Source organism: Colletes latitarsis, chromosome 3 (assembly GCF_051014445.1).
Source record: "Colletes latitarsis isolate SP2378_abdomen chromosome 3, iyColLati1, whole genome shotgun sequence".
NCBI lineage: Eukaryota > Metazoa > Arthropoda > Insecta > Hymenoptera > Colletidae > Colletes > Colletes latitarsis.
Window position 1 is genome coordinate 40,415,374 of NC_135136.1, and position 14,138 is coordinate 40,429,511.

The following is a 14,138-nucleotide window of genomic DNA, read 5'->3' on the forward strand; positions in this document are numbered from 1 at the left end:
TTTACTTCACTGTAAGAGAAAGTATACGTTGTAACTTTACGGTTAATCAGTTGGTACCTTCATCACCGCATGGTTTAAAAGGACAGCATTAATATTTTTACTATTCTAATAATTAAAACTATATTTCAAGTTACATCATTTTTTATCGATGTCAATGCTAATTATTAAGTACAATACCTATTGTGTTTACTCAAGTATACTGTAAAAACAAAATGTCATTAAGAAAATAATCGAATTACGTAGATGTAATTTGTAAAAAATTACCTGTATCGTTAGTATACGATATAAATGAATTATGTAGACGAGCTTTATTATATCAAGGACGCCCCATAAAACGCTCAAAATCACATCAACCGCATATATTTTAATATCACAGTGCATGTAGATAACAATTATATGCAGACATATGTACGTTATGTACAGAATCGATAAAATTTTGAATTGAAATATATATGCTTCGTTTACGAGAAACACTGTTTTGCATAGATTTAATTGTAGCAGTTTTACTAATTTCACTCTGTAAACTGAACGTTAGTTTAAGTAATCTGTTTATATATACAGGAATTTATAAATAATTTTACGTATTGAAAACTAACCAGTATCTACATCAGACGATTCACTAATCGAAATGGAACTCTTTCCATTCGTAATGGTATTTAAGATCGAGTTTATTTGTTCAAATCTGAATTTTATTTTATTTATCAATACTGCAAACGAACATATTACGATGGAATTGATAAAATCTGGTATTCGGTCTAACATCCACATAAAAACGTACATATAATTTCCAGCATTAATTATAAATCCATAATAATCCAATAAATTGGAAAGTATTATTACGAATATTATAGTTGTGATTTGGATGACATCGTTTTTCATGCACCATGCATGATCGATCTCCATGTTCAAGTATTTCACATTTTTATCAACGCTATCTATTTGCTCATGAATTGTTTTTATTTTGGTACTATAATATACACTTGAAATCATCATAACAGGTAATAAAATGATGTTCGTGTAGTATCGAATTTTTCGGATTTTGATGATAGAATTTATGCTACTCATAAGTTCCAGCATAGAAACTGCGTAATGGTTTACACACGCAAATAGGGCGTAATAAAATGTTAGCAATATAATTACATACAAGTAGTTCAGATACGGAATTTTGTAAAATTTAATGGGGTATAATCCTAAAAAGAAAAGGTGGAGTTTAGAAATACTTATTAGAAGTTCTTATTTACTAATTATATTTAACACGATGAGTATTTTAATGAATACGATTATCACGAAGAAAATTTTGTCACATGACGTATTACCTAAAAGTTTTATCACGCCGAAGAAAAATCGAGATTCTTCGTATATATTAGTGGGATGGAACCGCCCCATGATTATGGTTCTTCACTATGTGACTAACGAGATTCATAAAGTGTTTCATATTATATTACGTTCGTGTATACAATTTGTCAATAATTTCAAGTGCATGTTAGGTAATATTGCATAATTAATTAAAAATTTTGTTATCCAAGATTTAAAATCTGTTACAAGCACCAATATTTCTTGCTCAAACATATTGCTTCTAAGCATATATATGTATATATAAATGTGAATCGTAAACATTATCGATATATTTATGCATTTTTATGTTAATAATTGGTATGTATTTTCGGATTAATCGACCGGATATCCGGTCTTATATGGGGCCGGTTAAGTGGAAGTCTATATAGAGAGTACACGTTACAGGTTTGTAGAGAAGCAGTTTCTATTTTGTTGCTACATGGCGAAATCACGTTTTTCCAAATTTTTTATTATGGCTTTTTATATGGATATTTATAACTGTTATTTATATAATATACATTATTGACATGGGGAGATTTGAAAGGTTAAAGGTCTCATATGAATTTTTTGTGAGTAAAACAATAATAATACGAATAGGTTTTTAGTAGGTGAAATGTAGAATTTGTTATTGATTTATTAACTTAATTATTATCTAAGTAATTAATATCTACAAGGAAAAATCACTAGTGTTAGTTAAGTACTTCTTTACGGAACGTTTGGAGTTATCAAACACTAGTGATTTTCCTTTGAAAACTCCATCCTAATGTTTCCATCGCAAAAGTTGTCAGCCATGGAGCCTATTATATTTAGAACCTGTGCTTCCATACATATATGCGTAGTGAATAAACGTTCATTTCGTATGTGGAGGCAGAACAAAGCAAAATGGTAATGTTAGGTTATAATTGAAAATCTGATACATTTCACGCCATCCTATTAGATGTAGTAAAATAATTTATAGAAAGTGAGACTATGAGCACTTATAAATTTTGTGATTTGTTTCAGTCGGCTCACAAAACGTTTATTATCAAGCGAAAGCTAGCTAAAAAGCTGAAGCAAAACAGGCCAATTCCCCAATGGGTCAGAATGCGCACTGGCAATACCATTCGGTAGGGATTATTATGACGTTTTATTTAAGTTACTTCTATTATTTCTGTCCATAAAATTTATATTATTTTCAAAGAGTTCCTCTAATTGAAATTGTAAACTGAATTTCAAATTTAATGGTTATTCGACCACAGTTCATATAATTTTGTTTCTTTCAGGTACAATGCAAAGAGGCGTCATTGGAGAAGAACGAAATTGAAGCTGTAAATTAATTTTAATTTATGTTTGCTTCAATTTTGCATTAATGTATATTAAGTATTCATCCTTAAATAAATTTAAACCTTAATATGCAAACTTGTTTTTAACTGTTCTAAGTATTACTGTATGACCAACTTTGTTACCAATTGTGGCATATGTTATTACGATTTAGTACATCTAGTTAAATATAGCTGAATCTATTTTTTTTAAACAAAACAAAAGTAACAGAATAAATCTTGCATGTTAATGATTAAGATTTTTGGTTTATTTTTATACATGTTATAGATTATAGCGAATTGTGCACTTTACGACGACGCATTTTATCCATCCAATCTTGTAGTAATTCTTCACCATCTTTAGGTGCTGATGCATAATAATGTTTTGGTGGTTTTCCTTCTTCTAAACGCACGTAATAATGACAATATTTATAACGTACTTCTCCAACACGACCTTTGGCATGACGACGTACTCCTTTAATTATTTTACCTTTTGTTGCAAATGATTCGGCTAGAAAAAAAATATAAATATACAGTTATGGAAACATTTAATATGGTTATTAATATACTTACCAACCCATAAGTTACTCTTAAATTCAATATTATGTTCTTCTACAGCCATCTGTTGTGCCTCTAATATAATTTCTTTTACAATAGCTGCACCTTTTTTGGTCATAAAACTTAATTGTTTAACAGCTTCATCTACAGTCATACCTCTCACAAAGCAAGCAATATACCATAGTTTTAGTTGACTGTACTTTATGTCCTTCTTCATGTGACATACATACTGATAAATATGCAAAAGTATTATTATTTATAGGGCCATAATGAATAGAGGAAAAGGTATAATAGTTCTTATAATAATAAATACTCACACCAGGTCGTTTTTCTTCACCTTCTTTTTGTGGAGGAAAAATAACTTCATTATATTTAAGAAATTTGCACTGTTTTTCTTTTGTTTTTCCCTGATCTAGTATAGGAGATCCATGTATATTAGAACATGGAATAGCGTACAATGATTGTAATATATTAGGTGAACAATTTAAGTTATTTACACTAAATGGTTTACTTAATGCAAAACGTACATATTGTTTTATACACTGCATTTTCTGTAAAAAACATACATTAAATCAAATATAATGGGATTAGATAATAATATATTTATAAAATTGATAGATTAATACAAATTGTACGGATTGTGATAAGAATTTGAGATTCGGAAAACTAGTAAATATTAAAATATAACCTTTACATTAAAAGATAATATTAATGTTACACACGATCTATACAATTAAACATATTAAATATATACATACTTATATTTATTTAAAGCTCTTCATAAATATTTGAAAATTTTATCAAATTACTGTTTATCAATATTACACTGTAAAAGACGAATATTTATATACAAACAGATGTATAGTACGCCACATTGATAGTATGTACTGTATTGAAAAAGGCTAGATTCCGACATATCCTATCGGACGAGCTATTAACACGAACAAATTGTCATATTTTTCATCTAAATATATAAACTATAATTTGTTAATAAAAAATAATTGTATTTTATTACATGAAAAAATTCCTTACTAGTATTTTAATTATTTTTCTATACGCAGTTGCATATTCTGTTATAGTTAGGAAAAGCAAAGTCATATTAATTTGTATTTTTAATAGATATGATTACATTTGAGCAGTGGCATTAATCAAGTTACAAATACTGCATGGAAAAATGACAGAAAACAAATTTCTTTTTTATTTAGTTCAATGAAAATACGCTCACGTCGCTGTAAAATGTTTTACGAAAGTCTGAACAGTTTCCTGTCTACTATAGTTATCTTTTATTCGCCAGAACGAATTTGAAATGCACGTAACGGTTACAAATTTGTTCCCTCGCATAAAGTCGTAATCCTGCCTCTAAATGTTTTATTTCTTGTTATTTTCTTTTATAGAAAAGTATACTTACTGTAGATTTCATTAATTATCATACGTCAAACAAACTGAAAGTAAGTATTTACAATGCTTTAATGCAATTATACAATATTTGTATTCTTGTACAGGGTGTTCACGCTGATCTCTATTTTGTTTACAACTTAATTCATTGTACTCGTTTTAAACAGACACTACGAGTACGATAGCAGTAATAATAAGAAATAATTTTTATTATAACGTTTTTTTTATTTCAGATGAATGAAGATACAGTTCGTGTTGCTGTGCGCATCCGTCCATTAGTAAAAACTGAAATTCAAAAGGGATGTCAAACATGCTTAAATGTTGTCCCTGGTGAACCACAAGTAATTATACGTAATACAGATAAAGCTTTTACATTTAATTATGTCTTTCCTTCTGATGTTGGCCAAGAAAACTTTTATGATACAGCTATTAAAGATATGGTAAAGAATATTTTTCAGGGTAAGATTATAGGAAAATGTCTAATTGTATCAAGTAGTGTAATTAAATTTTTTAATAAGATTCATAATACAATTATTTATTTTTTTGTAGGCTACAATGTAACTATATTAGCTTATGGTCAAACAGGAAGTGGTAAAACCCATTCAATGGGCACGAATTATGATGAAACAGAAGATATGGGTGTTATACCACGAGCAGTACATGATATATTTGATATAATTTCATTGAAAGAAAATTGGAGTTTCAGAGTAACAGTTTCATTTATGGAACTATATCAAGAACAATTGTATGATCTTTTAACTGACAAAGAACGTAGTCAGTCTATTGTTGATATTAGAGATGATGGAAAACATATAAAAGTTGCTGGAATTGTAGAGAAGGAAGTGACAAATACAAGAGAAACATTGCAATGCTTAATGCAAGGATCTCTAGGCCGTGCAACTGGTGCTACAGCAATGAATGCTCAGAGTAGTCGTAGTCATGCAATATTTACATTATGTATATATCAATGCAAAAAAGATGATCCGTGAGTTTTTTATTCAATGACTGCAAAGTAATATTACAATTATGGTTATATATTTATGAAATACTTTAAAGATATATTTTTCCTCTTCAATATATGTCAGTAATACAGCAACAACAGCCAAGTTCCATCTAGTAGATTTAGCTGGGTCTGAACGTAGTAAAAAAACACAAGCAACTGGTGAAAGATTTAAGGAAGGTGTCAATATAAATAAAGGACTGTTAGCATTAGGAAATGTTATATCTCAATTAGGTGATGCTAGCCCTACATCTTACATTGGTTATCGAGATAGCAAACTTACGCGATTATTACAAGATTCTCTTGGAGGCAATTCCATGACACTTATGATAGCATGTGTCAGTCCAGCAGGTGTTTATGAAAACGAAGTATAAATATTACTACTTTTAATAATAGTTTTTAAAATAATTCATGCTATTTATGAAATGTTTGCAGATTATAATTTAGATGAAACTCTAAGTACACTGCGTTACGCAGATCGAGCACGGAAAATAAAAAATAAACCTGTGATAAATCAAGATCCACAAGTTTTAGAAATTAATAGGTTGAATAAATTGGTACAAGAATTGAAACTTGCTTTGGTAGGTCAAGAAATCGGAATGTCTTGTCCGCTTGAGCATAAACAGCTTGAAGAAAATAATAAGTGTTTGCGACAAAAAATAAGAGATTTAACAGAAAAACTACATGCAAATTTGATAGAAGTCGTAGTTATGCACGAAAGAGCCGAATTAGCGGAACAAGCTAGAGAAAAAATTCAGACAGATATGCTGAAAATATTAGAAAACTGTAAAGAACTTTTAGATAATTTTGATAAAAATCCAGATACACATATCGAGCATCGTACAAAATTAGAAGCTATATATGTACAAATTCTTGGTAAGTAACGTAACTCAGTATAGCTTAAAATAAAATTTGTACAGGCCAAATATATTTTTTTTTACTTTTTCAAATAGATATACAGAAAGATCAGGAAAAAACATCGGAGGAGCTTATAAATTGTGGAATATCTGTTACTTCAAAAACATTTACAATGGACAGTGATGAGGACTCGAAACATACATCTGTAAATGATACAAGTTCTGAAAATCCAGACAGTTTAGACGATTTCGATAAAAAACACGAAGAGCATACTTTGCTTCAAGTCAAAAGAAATAATGAGGTACAAAACATAAATAAAGAACTGGCTATTAAGGAAAGTCTTATGTGCCAGTTGTTAAAAGACTCTTCTCAAATGATGGATTATTCTAAAGAAAGACTAGAAATGGAACAAGAAATAAAAACGCTTCAAACAGAAAGGGATGAACTTGTGCAAGCGCTGCAAAGTGTTCAAGCAAATAGTGTTAGCTCAAAGTAAGTCTATTTATTATTCTTTAAATTTTCCAAAGTGATTGATTTATATTTCATCTCCGAATATGGTATTTTGAGATAATATATGAGTTGTTATGTAATTTAAATTGTATATTTACAGACTGGCAGAAAGTCGGCGGAAAAAAGTACAAGAGTTAGAAAAAAAAATAGGGGAATTGAGACGCAAAGTTTCCGAGCAAGATAGAATAGTAAAAATCAAAGAGAAACAAGATCAACAAATAAAAAATTTATCAAATGGAATGCAATTGTTAAAGAAAACTAGGGTACAATTAATTAAACAAATGCGTATTGAATCTGATAAATTTGCAAAATGGAAGGAATCTAAGGAGAAAGAACTGAATAGATTAAAAGATCAGAATTTAAAGAAAACTAATGAAATGACTCGTTTAAAAATGTGGCATAGTAAACAGGAAACGGTGTTTAAAAGAAAAATGGAAGAAGCTTTTGCTGTCAACAAAAGATTGAAGGTAGTAAATTATAAACAAATTATTATTTTAATGACTTAGAATTAATTTCTTTTTTCTTGTAGGAAGCTCTCGATTTACAGAAAAAAGCAGCGATAAGAAGGGAAAATATGAACAATAAATCAAATAAGATTAAAAATTGGCTCATTCAAGAGTTGCACATATTGGAGAGTACTGTTGATGCTGAATACTCACTAGAAAATTTAATGCAGGATAGAGCATCGTTGACACGTGTGCTAGATAAATTGCGAAATAGTAGTGATACAAATGAGGAAAAGATTTCCGAAATTATTGAATTTCTAGATTTGCGTAATACACAAATTACTGATCTTCAACAGAAAATTGTTGAATCAGATCAAGGTAAGAGTATCTCATATGAAACATATCACTTAAGTGTTAATATAATAAGTTGATATTCTCTGTCAATTAATTGATTATTCGTGCCCATAAATATATATCTGTACATGTATTTATTTATTTAGAAAATAGAAAACATTCGAGATGGCAACAGATACATACAATAGATGATGCAAAAACTGCTCTTAAAATATTATTTAAACATACAGCAGAAAATAGGAGAAAACAATGCGTAAAGGAATTTGAGTACAAGGATCTTTTGGTTTGCTATTTAAATTATGTTTGATTTATATTAATCTTAAACTTTAAGCCTTGCAATGTATTTAATACTAAACGCAATTTTAGGAAAAGTATGAAGAAATACGAGCGAAGGGGACGGAAACATGCGCTTCACAACAGTTCACAATTGCAAATACAAATTGCATTAAGCAACTTGAAAACGAGGAAATCGACAAATTAAAAGAGGAATTGAAACATTACAAAGAAAAATGCCAACATCTAGAACTCACGGTTAAATAGGCTTCTTTAATTACATTAACAGTACTTGTACCGAAAATTTTATGTACTTTCTTTTTGCTCTTACAGGTTTTAAGTGAAATCAAGGATACGAATACAGTAGTGAAACCTAAAGCCAAACGGCAAACGATGAGAGTTACAGAATTAATTGATGAAAATACGTATCCTCTGTCAGATGACAGTATTATTGATGATCCTGATAAAGATCCAGATTGGGTACACACACCATTTTATAATCGCATTCAAAAACTTCAGGTAATTAATAAGAAATAAATAAACATTAACAGATACGATTTTACATTATAAAGAACAGATAGCACGATCTTGAGATTATTTATTTCTAGAATACAATCAGAAACACTTCGCTTGATCACACGATACGAAAACGATCGGTGGAAGGGGATATAAAATGTGGTTGTAAAACAAAATGTTCTACACGTATTTGCTTATGTTTTAAGAATAAAATTGCTTGTTCCAATTGTAGTTGTAATACAGAAAATTGTCAAAACAAAGATAAAAGTAATGTAAGTTGATAATTAACATCAATAATAAATTTTTAATATTAGCACTATTTTTAATCAAATATTCTTTCAGATTAATCGGACTTTGCTCTTACAGTATAATGAAGACAAAGAAACCAATGAATCAATAAAAAAACAAAGGTATATTTAAACAATACTTTTATAGTCTCTTGTGTTAAAGATTTTAAATGTCTTAATTTTTTTTCAAATAGACTGGTGGAGTAACAACAGTACAGAAGCACAAATTTAATTATAAATAGTTAATTTTTTATATAAAAATAATGTTATTTCAAGCGATTTTGTAGTGTAACTCATTTTACGTTACTTCCCTTTAATGTAGTTTATAAAACATGGCGGTCAACTTATTTTATAAAAACATTTTATATTTAACTGTGCTAGATTATTAACACATTGTTGCTATTAATTGTATATAAAATGAACAACTGTTATTACATATTTCGTAAGTACTCGAAGTAATAAGCAATTTTATGCTTTATTTCATTTAGAAATTTAATCACTTCATGCTGTTGTAGGTTAAGTTCATTTTATTTATTTATTTTTCAGAACCGATTATTTAAGTATATGTCAAAAAAAATAAATGAGTAACAAAAAAGATATGAACACGTAACAATTTTTTTCGACAAATTTGTACATTTTTTATTATAAAAATTTAACTGAAACTTACCTACTAGAAATACCGGTACGATATCGATATCGACGATATCTCGAAATATTTCGATATTCAACCTGTAATTTAAGACTCTCTAGTTTAGCACGATTCAACTTGCGAGAATTGACTGTTTATCGTAGCCTTCTGGTGGCGAGTCTAAATGATGTTGGTGTGTCATGACGCTTTGTGACTTAAAAATACAAGTAGTAGAATGCACTACTTAGTAGTTTGTTCGTGATATAATTCATTAAATTGCAATGGCGGAGAATTAATAAAGTGGTCGAATTTATTTACTATTTGCTCTGTCATCACGTTAAGATTAACTTTTGTTAAGTTTCCCATAACAAATTATGGACAGTAATAAAGATGAGGCAGAACGGTGCATGGAACTTGCTGAACGATATCTCCGCGAAAAAAAATATGAAGAGGCCGAAAAATTTGTACGTAAAGCACAAAAACTTTATCCAACGATGAGGGCTGAAGGTAAGCTAATAGAAAATCCACGTCAGTGTTTTGTGCATAACACATTAATTGATTGTTATCCATCTTTCGTTCTATATATGTATATTTAGTCACAAATCCTTCGGCGTCGTTATTTTATAACGTTTCCCGTCGTTGTCATGTACGATTAATAAAGTTTCAGCTTATGCAGCGTTGTTAACTATTTAAGAAACCATTTTAAAGTTTGCGATGGGATATTTTTAACAATATGACCTCTGTAATTGTACGAAAATTAAATTATTTTACTTGCACATGCTCTCATTGTTGAGTCATGCATTTTTTAAATTCGTTTGAAAAAAAAAATGGGTACAAATAAATGGAAAATACAAATTTGGATAGTTTTGTTAAATTTAAAATTCCTTGATGTAACTGACTTATATTCACAGATGTGTTAGCAAAAGTGGCAATGCTTTTGAAACAAAATCAAAAGTCTGAGCCTGAACCTACTGTTAGAAAACGTCATACAGCACCTAAGGAAGCTTCACATGTTCAAGCTTCCACTGATTATACAAAGGAACAACTTGAACACGTTAAAAGGTACACGTGTCAAATAAATTTTATGGTGTATTAAAGTTGTTTAAATAAAGATATTAAAATGTGTGAATGGAATAAATCTTTTCCAGATAATTGTATTTTTATAATTGTATTATATACTTATTAATGCAGTTAAACAAGTACCCATAATGTAAATAAATGTACATGTAATATTGTCTATTATTATTAATATTTATACTATGACAAATCATATATGTAGATTGTTTTTTATAACAGAAATATTAGCATAAATGAATTACTTTGATTATAGAATTAAAAAATGCAAAGATTATTATGAAATTCTGAATGTAACTAAAGAAGCAACTGATAGTGATATAAAGAAGGCATATAAAAAGCTAGCACTTCAGTTACATCCAGATAAAAATAAAGCTCCAGGTGCTGCTGAAGCTTTCAAAGGTAAGTGCAGTTTGTTAAAATGTACTGACAATGCATGTTTCATACCATATATAATATACATTATGTATAGCTATTGGAAATGCTGTTGCTATTCTTACTGATGTGGAAAAGAGGAAACAATATGACATGTATGGTCCTGAGGAGGAAAGGATGCAGAATGTTCATGGACGTCAAAATCACTCACATTATAACTACACAAGAGGATTTGAAAGTACTATTAACATATATCTAATTCTCTATTAGGAATATGTTATGATATACATACTCATTGGTGTTTATTAATAATGTAATTTTGTGCAGCTGATATTACGGCAGAAGAATTGTTTAATATATTCTTTGGTGGAGGATTCCCACAACAGGAATTTTATATGAGACGTCCAGGTGGAAGATGGATGAGACAACAAGATGTACAAGCTCAGCATGCTCATTCTCAGGTATAAAAATTGAGATAATGTTTAATTAGGTATATTTAATATCAAATATCAGTTTGAATGTTCCTAAAAGAATTGTAATTTTTTTAGCAAGCAAACGGATATACTACATTCCTTCAGATGTTGCCTGTTTTGTTATTAATATTATTGACTATGATGAGCAGTTTCTTCATCTCAGATCCTGTATATAGTTTACATTCTAACACGTGAGTGTCTTAATAATTTATTATGAGTACTTGTGATAAATATTGACAAATAAATTAATTTTAATTAAATAATTATATGTGTATTTTAATCCGTGCACAGAAAATATTCTGTAATGAGAACTACTCAAGGATTAAAGGTGCCATACTATGTTAAAGAAAACTTTCACACTGAATATCAAGGCAGCTTAAGAAGACTAGAAATTTCTGTTGAAGAAGACTATCTGCATAATTTAAGACATGCATGTTATAGAGAGAAAACTTATAGTAAGTATTTTATTATTTTTTAAATTTTCTAAAATAGGGTAATATATTTCTAGATCTTAAACATACATTTTTTATTGTTTAGAGGAAACAATGATGTGGAAAGCAAGGAACTTCGGAGATCAAGATTTATTTCATAAAGCTAAACATATCGATACGCCCTCATGTAAGAAGATAGAAACAATGCAAGGAGCATAGCGGCACTATGTAATTTAATAGAATTCTATTGTAGATAGGTGTATATTGTATTTACACGTGTGTAGTTGCTGTTGGATGGAGTGAAGAATATCAAATATAATATAGGGACTATATTATGTTCTTCGCATCCAAATTTGTAAATTATACTAGTCCTTGGTCTGTTATGAACTTTCACATAGGCCGTTTGAGTTGTTCCATACTCAAATTGTAAATTATTTGATACAGAATTAATTGTAATAGTGTGTATGGCGAATCTGAGCATGAAATATTGATATTTAATTTAACTGAAATAACGTATAATTTCTAGTTTATTAGACCGAAGGATGTAATTTTACGGTACAGGAACTACACGTTTATTAATTTACATATAATATTAGATTAAATTGTTTATTTCCTATGGTTACACAAGAAAAAAGAATCTACTGAAGAGCGTAATTAGAGGTAAATATGATTTTGAAGTATTTCCCATGATTTATGAATACTCCTGTGCAGTTTGGATGTTAAAATACACATCGATTCTTGCCATGTTGCTTATACCACTGATTACAATTTTGTGACGATAAATTTATACGCTAACGTTGATATAATGATACCGATGACATCTAATGTTGCGACATTGAAGCTACTTATACATGAAAATGTTGTAGACGATGAGATAACTCATTGAACTTCAATATTAATCGCATAAAATAGAAATATATAAATTGCACGAAAAGATTTAAGCTAAAATGATTAATATTAGAAAAAAAAGGAAATTAAATTATTGCAAGCATTTTTTTAGATAAAAAAAAAAGACAAATTGTTTCGAGGTTCAAAGAACGGATTCAATTTTCAAGGTCTAAATTGATCGCAGTGACGCTTAAATTAAAACAAATTTGCGTTTTCCGCGAAGGAAAGTAAGCAAGTTCACAATATTTGTATCCAAGATTCATAATGTAAAAATACCAATGTTATCAAAATTTGTCTCGATTTACTTTAAGGACATTTTCTTCGATGCAATATGCAGGGCATTTCAGTAATCGACAAACAATAATCAGGTGGGATATGAATTAGTAATACGTGGATCAGTATCCTCTGAGAAGTTATGCTGTGACATCTTCTGAGATAGGTGGAATTTGATCTTTTTACACCGAAATTCTTTAAGTCTGGACTTGAAGATTTTCAAAGAATATACCCGTTTGTATTATGATTATTGAGGCGCTCTGTATGTACTCTGTATGCACCGATTACATTACTTTTGTCATCAAAAGAAATGCACGTTGTTAAATGCATGTATAAGCGACAAAAGGAAATGATAGTTTGCGATACATACATACGCGTTGTTTTACCAATGAAATTAGTAGGATGAAAGTCGCGGAGAGGAAGTAACTAGAGACATATACTTTTAATTTGTGAAGTTGTAATAAGTGACCTTCGTTAAGCAGCCAACGGAAAATAGTACATGCCATCGCGTACGATAAAGTTTTATACGTATAGACACAACACTGAACAGGAAAACATTTCTATATGATCAGCCTGTAGTGTGTGTCTCTTATTTATAAATTACAATGTTGCATACGGATAATACGAGGCGACGATAAACGCTCGTTTAGAGAGAAATTTTTCTACACGTGACACTGGAGTTTTTTCAACACCAATTGTTATCTTTTCGATCGATCCAGCGATCGATTGATATACAAAATTGTAGATTTTGAAATATTTATGCATACCTATCTTCGGATTACACACATCGAATGTGTTTCACGATTTGTTACAGCCCGCATACGTTTAATGGCACTTATTTATCTGAATCATTACTCTATATTGTATATGTCAAAGTATTTTAATTAGCTTCGAAATAAAGAAACTTCGAACACCAGTCGTTACCAATTACGTTTATAATGACTTCCGTTTCTGTGATCATATTCAAGGTTGTCAAGGTTGTAATGCTTAAACGATCTATTTTGATAAAAAAATTGTCAACCTTCGATACAAATAAATCGTTATAACTCGAGATCGTCAAATCGATCACGTCATCGAGTACAAGAAAAAGTTTCTTACGAAAGTACGATCATTATACCATAATCATTGGTGTTACGAAGTATTACCGCGTTGTTTCGTCTAGAGAA

The 14,138-nt window shown here is 29.5% G+C and overlaps 5 protein-coding genes across 7 annotated transcripts; 3 read left to right on the forward strand and 2 right to left on the reverse strand.

Moving 5' to 3' along the window:
- Positions 1 to 158: 158 nt before the first annotated feature.
- LOC143340653 (uncharacterized) lies at positions 159 to 1,452 on the reverse strand. Its single transcript, XM_076762864.1, has 4 exons — positions 1,317 to 1,452; positions 597 to 1,190; positions 265 to 524; positions 159 to 199 (listed from the first exon to the last, which is right to left on the reverse strand). Exons 1-4 carry the CDS (start codon positions 1,384 to 1,386, stop codon positions 191 to 193), a joined length of 933 nt encoding a protein of 310 aa, XP_076618979.1. The 5' UTR covers positions 1,387 to 1,452; the 3' UTR covers positions 159 to 190.
- Positions 1,453 to 2,139: 687 nt separating this feature from the next.
- Positions 2,140 to 2,733, forward strand: Rpl39 (ribosomal protein L39). The gene is made up of 3 exons (XM_076762149.1): positions 2,140 to 2,220; positions 2,338 to 2,441; positions 2,598 to 2,733. The coding sequence occupies exons 1-3, from the start codon at positions 2,218 to 2,220 to the stop codon at positions 2,644 to 2,646; spliced, it is 156 nt and encodes a 51-aa protein (XP_076618264.1). The 5' UTR covers positions 2,140 to 2,217; the 3' UTR covers positions 2,647 to 2,733.
- Positions 2,734 to 2,880: 147 nt separating this feature from the next.
- Positions 2,881 to 4,789, reverse strand: Mrpl22 (mitochondrial ribosomal protein L22). 3 transcript variants are annotated; one of them, XM_076762146.1, is made up of 4 exons: positions 4,600 to 4,789; positions 3,509 to 3,742; positions 3,207 to 3,420; positions 2,881 to 3,144 (listed from the first exon to the last, which is right to left on the reverse strand). In XM_076762146.1, exons 1-4 carry the CDS (start codon positions 4,609 to 4,611, stop codon positions 2,924 to 2,926), a joined length of 681 nt encoding a protein of 226 aa, XP_076618261.1. In that variant the 5' UTR covers positions 4,612 to 4,789; the 3' UTR covers positions 2,881 to 2,923. The 3 variants fall into 3 exon arrangements, with proteins under 3 accessions (XP_076618261.1, XP_076618263.1, XP_076618262.1); XM_076762148.1 differs by lacking the exon at positions 4,600 to 4,789 and adding an exon at positions 3,880 to 4,270; XM_076762147.1 differs by lacking the exon at positions 4,600 to 4,789 and adding an exon at positions 3,950 to 4,266.
- On the forward strand, positions 4,496 to 9,266 carry Klp3a (kinesin-like protein 3A). Its single transcript, XM_076762145.1, has 14 exons — positions 4,496 to 4,639; positions 4,820 to 5,045; positions 5,136 to 5,571; positions 5,672 to 5,937; positions 6,022 to 6,462; positions 6,540 to 6,936; positions 7,055 to 7,421; positions 7,484 to 7,778; positions 7,901 to 8,037; positions 8,121 to 8,285; positions 8,361 to 8,546; positions 8,636 to 8,815; positions 8,886 to 8,953; positions 9,025 to 9,266. The coding sequence occupies exons 2-14, from the start codon at positions 4,820 to 4,822 to the stop codon at positions 9,035 to 9,037; spliced, it is 3,177 nt and encodes a 1,058-aa protein (XP_076618260.1). The 5' UTR covers positions 4,496 to 4,639; the 3' UTR covers positions 9,038 to 9,266.
- Positions 9,267 to 9,672: 406 nt separating this feature from the next.
- Positions 9,673 to 13,899, forward strand: LOC143340730 (dnaJ homolog subfamily B member 12). Its single transcript, XM_076763000.1, has 8 exons — positions 9,673 to 9,965; positions 10,370 to 10,520; positions 10,789 to 10,934; positions 11,005 to 11,145; positions 11,235 to 11,368; positions 11,456 to 11,571; positions 11,672 to 11,835; positions 11,918 to 13,899. Exons 1-8 carry the CDS (start codon positions 9,833 to 9,835, stop codon positions 12,028 to 12,030), a joined length of 1,098 nt encoding a protein of 365 aa, XP_076619115.1. The 5' UTR covers positions 9,673 to 9,832; the 3' UTR covers positions 12,031 to 13,899.
- Positions 13,900 to 14,138: the final 239 nt, after the last annotated feature.